This window comes from Primulina tabacum, chromosome 7 (genome assembly GCF_025594145.1).
Source record: "Primulina tabacum isolate GXHZ01 chromosome 7, ASM2559414v2, whole genome shotgun sequence".
NCBI lineage: Eukaryota > Viridiplantae > Streptophyta > Magnoliopsida > Lamiales > Gesneriaceae > Primulina > Primulina tabacum.
In genome coordinates, this window is record NC_134556.1 from 39425281 (window position 1) to 39437775 (window position 12495).

General features: G+C 33.5%; 2 protein-coding genes across 4 annotated transcripts; one reads left to right on the top strand and one right to left on the bottom strand.

The window, feature by feature from the left end:
* The first annotated feature begins 280 nt into the window (after positions 1-280).
* On the top strand, positions 281-8620 carry LOC142551959 (uncharacterized). The gene is made up of 14 exons (XM_075661495.1): positions 281-665; positions 2113-2168; positions 2297-2471; positions 2813-2914; positions 3799-3870; positions 4292-4408; positions 4530-4607; positions 5302-5364; positions 5437-5533; positions 5747-5825; positions 5956-6167; positions 6760-6905; positions 7347-7469; positions 8215-8620. The coding sequence occupies exons 1-14, from the start codon at positions 579-581 to the stop codon at positions 8365-8367; spliced, it is 1560 nt and encodes a 519-aa protein (XP_075517610.1). The 5' UTR covers positions 281-578; the 3' UTR covers positions 8368-8620.
* Positions 8621-9390: 770 nt separating this feature from the next.
* On the bottom strand, positions 9391-11930 carry LOC142551960 (cytochrome B5-like protein). Of its 3 annotated transcripts, none has more exons than XM_075661496.1 (6): positions 11771-11930; positions 11509-11608; positions 11304-11344; positions 10159-10236; positions 9932-10023; positions 9391-9756 (listed from the first exon to the last, which is right to left on the bottom strand). In XM_075661496.1, exons 2-6 carry the CDS (start codon positions 11585-11587, stop codon positions 9690-9692), a joined length of 357 nt encoding a protein of 118 aa, XP_075517611.1. In that variant the 5' UTR covers positions 11588-11608; positions 11771-11930; the 3' UTR covers positions 9391-9689. The 3 variants fall into 3 exon arrangements, with proteins under 3 accessions (XP_075517611.1, XP_075517612.1, XP_075517613.1); XM_075661497.1 differs by having other exon boundaries at positions 11711-11906; XM_075661498.1 differs by having other exon boundaries at positions 11829-11859.
* Positions 11931-12495: the final 565 nt, after the last annotated feature.

Here is a 12495-nt window from a genome sequence, read left to right on the forward strand (position 1 = left end):
ATTAATAATATAAATATATGTAAATTTTACAAAAATATTGAAACATAAAGACTAAATGAATTAAATAAATAACAATTAACTAAAAATTATTCAAAATATTTTATTTATTAAATATCATCTTAAAATATTTAATATAAATAAAATTATTAATTTAATAAAATTTCGATTTTTTATCGATTTAATTTTAATTTATATAAATCTAAATTAAATTAAATAAACTTCGATTTTAAAATTTATATGAAATATCTTTTATATATAAATAACCCTAAAATTTGAAAAATTGAGCAACCGGAAAATTGTGTGGGAGTATTAACCACAATCCCAATATAAAATTACGGTCTCTCGCAAATTTCTCCTTTTTCCTCTCTTCTATCTCCCTGTCTACGTTTGTAGTTTCCGTTAATGACGATCTGAGCGAGACGAGCCAATACGCACACAAGTTACGTATACGCAATGTACATATATTCATAGACCGGAATTCAAGGGCTCCGATTCGTCCCAGCAGGTCTTGATTGTTGCGAAAAGTTTTATGAATGAGATAGTTGCAATATTTTCAAGTGCCAGCATTGTGAGTAAAAATGTCTGCCTTTGATTCGTTGGATGCATTTTTGTTCGCTGCCAGCAGAGCTTGCTGTAGTCCTCTCGCGATTTTCATTCAGATCCAGGTGTGGTTTTTTGTGTATTCTGTGTGGAGAAAGTGAAAAATCAGTGTTTGATCGTGTTCTTTTGTATGCTATTGCAATGTAGAACACCGGTTCGATCGATTCTGCTTCTCTCTTGGTTCGAATCTGAATAAAAATAGCAATTTTTTTTATGTGGTCAGTGTTTTTTTTCTATGGTACTTGTTTTTGAGAGTTTCAATTAAGTGCCGATAATGGTGAAACGTGGCTGAGGATAAAATTGGGTTGTTATGTTTCTCTCATTTATTTAACTTCCATTTTTTTTATGAGAGTCAAGATGTTCTGAGTTAGATCTGGCTAGTTCGTGGCAACTGAAGTATTACATATTGTGTGAGCGAGACAAGGAATGGCTTCAATGGGATTATGATGTCAAGTTGAATGTTTGATTATTTGGTTAAAACTGAATCTTTTTAGTGTTACTTCTACAATTCATTGCTGAAAAAAATAGCATAACTCAAATATTTGTAAATGATACGAGGCCGGAGTCCTACATATTGATTTTCACTTTACGCGTCCTAGTATGCCATGCCCTTTGAGATACAATCCTTATCCCAGGCCACTGCCAAGCCCAACCGATTCCACTCACAGTCTCACACCTTGAACTCTGTTACCAGGTCAATTGTTGTCAAACCCAAAACGAATCACCATTCATATTAACCATCCCATTTGAGTGTGTGGAATCCATGAATGACTTTGGAGAAAATAGAAACTGTCTATTGCTGTGCTAAAATTTCAGTTGTCAAAAAAATTTAGAATCTGGGGTATATTGTCTGGGCACGTAACTATAAAGTTGAAAATTCACATGTATGAGTAGGAACTTTCACTCATGGATCTGGAATATCATGTATTTAGTAGGCATGAAGATTGATGAAGCGTCTCTTGTTTTCATTTTCTTCATTTTAAAATTTTCAGTGCTGTAACTGAGCATCGCACTGCTGTAAATGTATTTGATAGTCTTGATTGGTTGTGCTTCAGTTCACTCTTTAATTCTGTTTATTGAAACTGTACTTTTTTCTTGAGTGCTTTTGTTTGGTCAAATGGTGCTTCATCAAACCTGAGAAAATGCACGATTTAGATTCGGTATCACACAGAAGTTTTAATGCTCATTTTCTTGTTCTCAGGTGGAGGAGTTGCCTTGTTATTTTGATTTTATCCCTATATGCAGAAAACAGAAAAATATGGAAGGATAAAATGGAACTTTATTGTCCATCAAATTGCCACCTAACATGATGCATTCTGTAATATATTGTTGATGTGAATTTTTGGAAGTTTGGATTTATAGTCTGCTGCATGACAGAGACTGATCTTCTATAGTTCTTATTGGGTTATTCGGGAAAAAAACTAACAGATTTTTTTTTTGGTTTCGATATCTTTTAATATTATTTTGTTTTTGCCATTTTGGTTCCCATATTAATTTGAAATTACGTGACAGGGATTTTTTATTTGCTTAATTCTTGCTCTTGGCTGGGCTTTGGCTTCCTTCGTCAGGTAGCAGAATTTGATAGTTCACTGTCTAGTTATTGATTTGCTACCTTACTGGGCATGTATTATCTCCTACTTCATTTCTTTCCACAAAGCTCATAATTTACATTATTGATGAGAATTTTTTGCCACAGGGGTAAAGAGATAAAACGGTTGAAAGAGAGCATGAGATGTGGAAATAGCTTTGCTTTTCTTTGTTATGACATTAATGACCTCGAGCATTCTAATCAGGTTAAGTTGCCAAGGGTTACAGTTGTGATGCCTTTAAAGGGGTTTGGGGAACACAATCTTCATAACTGGAGAACTCAGGTTAATTTATCTTAATTTTGATAGTGCTTATTCAAAAAATTACATAAGTGTTTTCTTCATTTAGTTCCAAGTTTATGCTATCCAATACATATTTTGATTGCCTTTCTGTAATAATTACGTTTTCAGTATTTTTTGGATTCAAATTAGCTAAAGTAGCGGCTCGTTGATGATTTTTTTGAACCCGAATCTTAGACGAATGGACCTTTTCCAATTTTCACTCTACATTTACTCCTGCATATTCTGTTCCCTTTCCACTTTGTTGAAACCAATTCTTGTTAGCAAATCATTAAAAGATGGAGATATACTGATGTTTGTTGTGGCTTGATTTGTGAATGCTGCAGATTACATCTTTATATGGTGGTCCGCTGGAATTTCTTTTTGTGGTTGAGAGTACAGAGGACCCTGCTTACCCTGCCGTAACCCGATTGTTGGCAAACTTTAAGGTCTGTTGCTTCCCTCATTGACTTACTAGTAAGGCTGAAACTGAATTTTGTTTATTATGTCGACTTCTTTCCATGTGAGTGGATCATCTTACCCATGCATATCACATAATAAATGACTTGGACTGCTGATTGTTTTATGTTTTTATTGTTTTAGAAATGCAGTAATAATTCTTCAAAGGATAGGAGGCAAGTTCAAGAATCATAATTTGATTAGTTTATGGAAATTTATTAAAAGGTCTCCAAAATAAATTTTCATGTCCAAAAAGCAGAAGCATAACTTTTTGTTTCTAGAATACCCATTCACATGTATTCTCTCATTTTCATAGGTATTCTTTCTTCTTGAAGTTTATACATGAAAGAAATGCAACCAAGTTTAAAACCTCAAAGCCCTTCCAATGTCTTTCCATGGCAGTCAATCGTTTTTCCTTAATCTAGAGATTCATTCTTCTTTTAGGAATTCGTTAAATATAAAGAACATAAGTTGAGTCTCAAAATAATAAAGAATTCAGTTGTGTGTAAAACAGAGCTATCAAAAAGGATATTGTAGGATGACTAACATTGCGCTTTGCACGTGTACCACTTTGCTTGGGCAGTAGTATTGTTTGTTATGGCCTACCGGGTCTTAATAAATAAAAACTTAAGAATTCAATTTCTGATTAATGAGTGCTATTTAAAATTTTATACCTGTTTTTGTAATGCTTTGGACTTGGTTTTTAGCTGCTGTTTTTCTGCCAACTCTTCAAAGTAGAAGTAGCATCACATTTTGCTTTATTATTTATGATTCACTTTCAAGTTTTAGCAGAAATATATATTGTTATTCATTGCAAAATTTTACCCCTCGAAACAAAATTTATCTCCTAACATGAGCTTGTGAACTTGAGCAGGATGATGTTGACACAAAAATCGTAGTAGCTGGTCTATCAACAACTTGTAGCCAGAAGATTCATAATCAGTTGGTATACAATGATTTGTTGTATTACTCTTCATTTTGTGTTTAAATTACGCTTTATACCATGCTTTAGAAGGGGCAAAACTATTTGCAGTGGAAAAAAACATCTCAATGTATCTGATTTTTATCCCGATGACATCTTATCATAAATTTATGTCACTTCATATATGATACTGGCTTGAACCTCTTTCCGTAATTTAGTGTTATACTTGAAGTGAAGCGTATTTGTAATTGAGCTTATTGTGATTGCTTTGCTGAGAAATTTCCCTCCAGTGAATGAGCAAAGTACGCTGAGCAAGTTAATGAGTTGAATTGTTAAAATTACATCTTCTGAACCCTATTTTTCGTCAGAATGTCTTCACCAACTTCTGAAAAAGAAGCACCATATCTAGCAAGGCCCTTCATGTATGATATTAAACTTTTTGCAGATCGGGGTAGAAAAAATGCATAAAGATAGCAAATATGTGTTATTTCTAGATGATGATGTTAGGCTGCATCCTGGGTCAATTGGAGCTCTCGCTGCTGAAATGGAGAAGAACCCTGATGTATGGTGATGCATAGACCTTTTCTATATCAATAAAATATGATTTTGTCATTGCCCTGATTTGTGAAATTTATAACTGTTTTATTTATAAATAATGTCTTGTATAACTGTAAAATGTGCAGATTTTTATTCAAACTGGATATCCTCTTGATTTGCCTTCTGGAAGTTTAGGAAGTTACTGCATATATGAATACCACATGGTACGTTTAATAATGCTCACACGACCACTTTCTTGCATCATCGTTTCTGAGTTGTTGCCTTGTATTTAGACGAGGATTGAGGATTCGTTTTTGTAAGAGTTTTATAATATTGTTGAGGGTAAGGCTGGGGGCTGAGTGAAATGAGTGGGAAACGAAGTACCACATTTTTTTAAATTTTGAATCTATTCGTTCTACAAGGGCATCTAGGAGTCTGACTGACATAGCCTGATGATTATTTGGCATAGAGTTTAAGAGTATGATTTGTTATGCAATTTGAATGACTGGTCAGAGGTGAAATTCCTGAACAAGTGCAGAGATACGATTTTCTTTTACTAGAACAATTTTACCAACATCAGTTCCCAGCTTGTTCGTTGTATGACACCTCAGTCATTTCACTAAACATATATTCTTCCCAAGTTTGAATTACATGTTACAACTCTAAATTAACATTGGAATGAGTTAGCACTCCAAATGAGCAGCTTGTTAATATCATTAAAATAACTAGGCTGTTTCACACTATTACGAAAATGACTAGTGACTTAAGAAATCCACTACTTAGGAACATCATTATGAACTGGTTGGACCAAATGTTACCCCCGATGTACTTGGTTTTTTTGGTCCTTTCATCTGTTGTTTAGTTTCTGTTTCTTCTTCCAGAATCTTCTGTAAACTAAATATCCATCTTTACTTCCAGCCCTGTTCTATGGGGTTTGCCACTGGTGGGAAGACATTCTTTCTATGGGGAGGATGCATGATGGTAAGCATTTTGTGCATATTAAAATCATTTTTTACATGTATAAAAACCTGATTATGAATTATTTAATTGCAGATGCATGCAGATGATTTTAGAAATGATAATCATGGCGTGGTTTCAGAACTTCGAGATGGGGGCTATTCAGATGACATGACTCTTGCTGCTATTGCAGGTATATCGCTCTTTTTCAACTTAAAACAATGATTTTAAGTTACAAGTTTGACAATTGACCTAAGTACGCATAATAGCTAATTAATTGAGCTATGTCGTGAACTGTGTTTCTTTTCCTGCTAGATCAGATGTGAGTTACAAGATCAACTGAAGCATTTTATCTCTGTGCTGAATGGTTTGTGATTTATATTATTGCTGATGTTGTTGCTATCAGGGGCTCATAAGAGGCTCATCACGTCACCACCAGTTGCTGTTTTCCCCCATCCACTTGCCAGCGATCTTAATTTTGCTAGGTGTGTACAATTCAGCTGGAATTGTTAAGTTGAATTTGTCATTTAGCTTCAAGAAAGAAAATTTTCTCCATTAGTCGGTGTCCTTGATTCTGGTTGGCTTTTCCAAACTTTTTTAGTTATATGTTTGTAGGTATTGGAATTATTTGAGGAAGCAAACATTTGTTTTAGAGTCATACACCACAAAAGTCAATTGGATTATGAACCGAGCATTATTCTCCACCCACTGCTACTTATCATGGGGATTTGTGATGCCATATATTATGTCAGCAATACACGTGGCAGCAGCACTGAGATTCTATTCTAAAGGGTATTCTGTTGGTGAAGCAGCTTTTCCATGCAGTGGTGAGCTTTTCACTTCTGTGTAAATCAGGTCCTATTTTGTGTTAATGGGGCTGGTGAACAGGTTCTTGTTGCAGGAGCATAGTAGGGTCTTTACATGTGCCTAGAATTCATTCTTAACTTAACCATGTTGCTTAAAATTCTATCTAATTTATTGTTTTCTCTTTCTTTGAATTTATACATTTAGAATTCTTTGTATTATCAACTTTTGTGATTAACCGATTCTTGTAATATACATTTAAGTATATTCATGCATCCATTCAATTAAACACCGGTCAAGGTATTATTCTCCTTGTCCAGTGTTCTAGCGACACTGCATATATGGATATCTCAAACAATTGGTTGTTTTTAAAAAATCTGTTTTATTTTCTACTTATTTATTTTCAATATTATTTGAGCTTTCCTAACCGAAGCCTGCGATGATAATGGACTTTAATATAAGAACTTTATACGTCATGTTTTTACGTTTAACAAGTTTCCTTTTTATTCTTTTTTAAAGGATGACCAATTATGGTTCCTCTACAGATGATTTAAAGTCATGACCATTGAGTTTGTAGGTGTAAAGTGCTTAAATTTATTGTTTTTGTTTGTTTAGGGTTGTCATTAGTAGGCTGCCATGCTACATGTACCGTAATTGAACTTCTTTCAATGTGGAACCTGACCCGAATAGAGGTCCTACTTTGCAATTTGTTGTCCCCAGAGGCTTCTCCGCTATCACTTGCATCCTATAACTGGTGTCTTGTAAGTCCTTTTCTTCTTCAGTGGTTCATTTTTTCCTTTCGTGTTTAAGATCTGCGAGTCTTGAAAATTGACTCAGAATTGTAGCGTGTAGTGATGTAAAGTGGACCGATTATAGGGCAGACGGTGAAATCTTGTTACTTCCTTCCTAGGAAAACGCACATTCTCAAGTTACTTCTTAGTGAAAGCATATGAGAGAAATACATCATGTCTCAAATAAAATTGTAAAAAGTCAAATTAAATTTAATACACTGTGAAAATACATGAGATAATGCTATTTCATTCGGGTATCTGATTTTTAACGTGGTTGACACGTTTTAGAATAGTCAATTTGAATTAAGTTTGGGCGTAGAAGTTACATAGAAAATAAAGAAGGCCCAAGTTGTTATTTGCTAATTCTAGTAGGATATCACTGACATCACTTATTGATTTTTGATTGAGCAGGTATTTATTGCAATGCTGGTTGACAATTTTCTGTATCCTTTATCTGCGATCCGTTCTCATTTTTCACAGTCTATCGACTGGTCTGGCATCCGGTATCATTTGAAGGATGGCAAGATAAATAAGGTAATATTTTTTCGAGTTTGTTTCATCTGTCCATAAGTCACCATATTTTCAAATATGATCACTGGAGTAACTTAGATAATCATTGGTGATTGTGGTATTGGAGATATAATTCTGATATAAACAATGTTTGTAGTTATAATATAACTATCGGTCAGAAGATGTTTAAACCGTGGTTTGTTACTATATGTTACTATAAAACATGGATTATTGAAGAAGGTGAAACCAATGGTTTTCGAAATTTATTCCGACTTAATGATATTTTTGGTTAGAGCTAGTGATGCATGATCATAACTATCACTTAGACGATGTTTATTAGTAGATATGTCTATAAAGCATAAATTGGATTAATGAACAAGGTTGAAAATTGAAAGACATATTTTTTGTTATCAAGATGAAGTGATGGAGGGATGGATGGTAAACAGTTTCTCCAATTGGAACTCGGAAGTCAAAACAAATGGGTCTTAGCTTTTGAGTTGTGAAGGAGATACGGAACATCCAGGTCATACAGGGAAAAACGAGCTCACTGTAGAATGGGGTGACAAAGGCTTCAGATATAATTTAACTCAGTAGTGTAAAATCAAGAATGTTGCTAGATGTGGTATTTTGTTAGGAATGAGTGATGACAGATTCACCCCGAACCGAAGAAACGTGGAATAAAAACTGAACCTAGAACTTGAACTCAAAAAGGAAAGTAAAAAACGTACATGTAACTGTGTAAATCTTGATGATGAATTTGATTCTGCAGATTGAAAGAAGCAAGGGTAAGGGACCTAAATTCACAGATTTAGGAGGCAAGCATTTGTATGGGAAAAAAGGAGCTCCAAACGATTATTCTTTTCTTCTATCTTTGTCCAAAAGTTTTGTTCAGTGGAGGCAACCCAAGAAGTACGATTTGTAGAAATATTTGTGCTTTAGCAACTACATATAGTTATTCTTTTGTCCTTCTGGTTTCAAGAAATCCAGGAACAAAATTCTGGGAATGATCAGATTCCCTTAATTCAAGTGTTAGTGTTGTTATTATTTTTAGAGTAATTTTAATAAATTGATTGGAGGCTCTTGTTTGAGCTGATTCTTGTAATTATATTCCATCATGCCTGTAACATGTGAGATCGTGAATATTTCAAATTTCAAGTGTTAGACAAATTAAGTTACGAGTTTTACTTTTATGTCGCTAGTACAATTTTCTATTCCGTTTATAAACATTCACATTTTTTTTTTAAAGATATAAACATTCACATTTGATTTTGCTTGATTTTGAAAATTGTTACGTCTATCTTCTCGTGGACTGTGCAAAAAATATTAACATTTTTTCCTCAATTAAGGGAATAAAAAGAGATGCAATTGTAATTTCGAGAGAGGTTTATGAAATTTAGATAATATTTTAATAAAAATACAAAAAGATAGTATTTCAAAGTACCGTGTACTTGAGTTTTCATGACCACAGCTAATTTCTCTTTTAAACGGTTGAGTAGTTCTTTTGTCCGACGATTTCACGAATTTTTATCTGTGAGATGGATTAATCCTACCGATATTCACAATATAAAGTAATACGGTCAGACATTGTCATAATATACGTAACATGATGACATGCAGTTGCACAAATCAATCGGGATAATACGGTGAATTTTTTACATTTTGGTTGGATTGTTAATCGAAAATTTTAAAAAATCGTTGTTTTTTCCCCCGAAAAAGATTTCTCTTTTTTTAATGAGAAGAATTATTTCTTTTTTCAAGTACACCAAACTTGGAAATTGTGACGTTTTTCCAGAATTTTGTTGGATTTTCCCTAAAAATAATAACTTATTTCCATAATTTATATAATTACGCATCTCGCCCCCTCGTCATGTTCTCCTCTACCAAGTGACTTGTGGGTGGTTGAGTTTACAAAGCAAACAACCTTGTATGGTAAAATAAAAGAATATCAAAAAGTGATCATATTATAATTTCAGTAAAAACATGGCGTGCTCAAATGATTGTTCCAGTTTATTCATTCTACATCACAAGATTCAAAAGCTAATCAGACATACTCCCCCCTCGACAATCACTAGGATTACAGCGAAAATGCCACACGCTTCCAAGCCATAATTAATCAGTTTTTAAGCGCACGAGTTCGCCATTAAAAAAATGATAATTTAAACCTGAACAGTACGATCTAATGGAACAATCCAGTTAGACTGACCTAAACAACATGCCCATGATCGAAAAATACAGTTGCATTAGTTACTTCTTCATATCTCCAACGTAAAAGTCCTCAATCATGTCAAAGACTCGAGTAGCATGTTGTGGCCTGTCAAGATGTGGAATGGATTTGATTAGTTGTTGTTCCGAAAACTTTGCAAGACCACAGGTGAACGATCGAAGATAGCATCAAAGAGGAATCCAACTACCTAAGGCAAAAAAATCTTGCTCCAACTACAAATAAATGAGCAACGTGAAAAGCTTGTCATATTAAAAAGACTTACCCATAAAAACCTTCGGTTGAATCATCACCAGCATGTGTTAGTATGGCGTCTCCTCCGGGGTGCTCTTCTACGTAAGAGGTAACATCGTAAACCTATATTTTTCAGAAAAACGGAATGTGAAGAGTTCATGTTGATGAAATTTGATCACAAAGACCACTTGAGCCTTGCTTTTAGAAAGAAAACAATTCAAGAGAAGCTGTAGCAGATGAAAAACCAAAAAAAAAAACCTTTTCTTTTATGATGATCCAACAGTCAGTCCTCTTGTTATGCAATGAAACCTCAGCTTTGGTGTACAATTTGGATGCCTAATTAGAAAGGAGTCATTGATAAAAAAAAACAAGTAATTTTTTTATGGAAACTGCAGCAGTAACACTAGCCAGCATCGAAACAGTTCAATTATTGACGCGTGCATGTGAAAAGTCATTGACCAAAATTGTTCGTGACGTGACATACAATAATAAAAATATAATTGTTGAAATGATTGGGGGCAGGGACGAGACAGAACAGGCTAACATAAAATCTTTGATTTTATTCGTGAATTTGGTAAATAGATCTTTAGCGGGTAAATGTGCAATCCATCAAAGGTTTCCCTACCTTCATGTCAACCATCTACGAGGCAGAAGGAAATACCAAGAGCTAATGGTCAACTATAACCTCGATAAAACTTGCAATACCCCATCTGCAAGTTCCATTACAGTTCCTCGTTTTCAATGTACATTAAAACTAGTAGAATTGTCATCACAGACTATTCAAAACTCAATAATGAATCAATCAAAAGAAGCCAACTCCTAGAGTATCACATTTCTCACTAGGTAATGCACTACGACGTTATACTCTTTCCACATGAATTTCTTTTTATCCAAAGTAAAATTGGAAGAAAAATATCCTGCATTTAGAAGGTACAAAACCTAAATACTATTATGAACACTCATTTTCGTTGAAACATCGATAAGCCAAGAACCACTTCTAAATTTAAAACAACCAAAGCTTCTTTGGCTAGAGGTGAGTTTACTCTTCACTTCATTTATATATATGAAAAATATTGGCATTCGACATATCTTTTTCTCCTCTTAACGTATTGAATGTACCAATAAGCAAGTAATCCAAATCCATTCTCGTTTCGTCTCCCATACAAACTTATAGTTTTGCTTTTGAACATGTGTATTACTTATGCCACTTTATCGACAGATGAAAGATATCAAAGTAAAGAGATAAACTTTGAAAGTGTCAACATTAACCTTCTTTATAAAATTAACAAAAACCTCAACCTGCGAAACATTTACACAAACAATAATCCAAAAACACATATATTAATCCTTTCAAGTGTTATCAATAATGCATAGCCATATTCAATATGGCAACTTTAGAGTACCTTATCACCTGAAAAATTCGATAGCTGCGAGCTGCCTGGATCTGCATTGCACAACAATTACAAGGGATCAGTTTCAAATCGTAAAAAGCCAAGAACAATTAGCCTACCTGTGACAGATTGTTCATAAAAAGACCGAAAAGGTTTAACAGATTATATAATTCAACAAATCAAAATGTAACACTGCAAAATAACATAACAATCTAACCAGATTTACGTAGCCGAGGGATTACAATTAGAAGTGCCAATACAAAGCCCACAAACAATGTCACCAACAATACGTCCATAACCCAACTTAATCACCTTATCTGCTCACAAAAAAAAAAAAAAAGAACCCGTCAAACGAAACATGAAAAAAAAAATTTTAAACCTGTCAAAAAGAAACAAGAAAATGAAGTAACATGAAAAACCCAGAATCCAAACAGCACAATGTGTACAGAAATGCAGAGATCAGGAAGCATAATGCATACATATGCCGAATCAGTTCACCACATATGAATTAGTCACTTCGCAGAATAAAACATGCACCCGGTGAACTTCGTGAGCTTGAAGAGATGGAGAAAAAGAATGAATGTGAATGAAATGAAGGGCTAAACAGGCGTAAATCGCGGATTATTGGCCGTGATGTTTTTTTTTAACTAAATAAAATTAAATGATACAAAAATATATACATTTTGATAAATATTATTAATTTTCAATTTTAAATAAACCTAATAATATTGATAAACAAATCATATGGAAACCCATGGAAAATGTATATTATAATTTGGGTCAGCGGAGTAATTGTTACTAATTTTTAAATAGTGTGAGACGGATCAATCCTATCGATATTCACAATAAAAAATAATACTATTACCATAAAAAGTAATATTTTTTTTATGGATGACCTAAATAAGATATTCGTCTCATAAAATATGACACGTGAGACCGTCTCACACAAGCTTTTGTCATCCGTCTCACACAAGTTTTTGTCATTTGTAAATGAAAAATTTTAAGTTATTTTTTAAAACAAAAAATTGGCAAAACTTTATGATTGTTTTAAGTTTTAAAAACTTTTACAAATAAATATTCAATAAATTAATAATCTATCTAAAATAATATTTTTTCCCGATCCCGACTTGAACTATTGTTCTAAATTAATAATCTTGATAAATTAGTAAAATAATATTTTTTGGAAGTTACATTTATATTATCT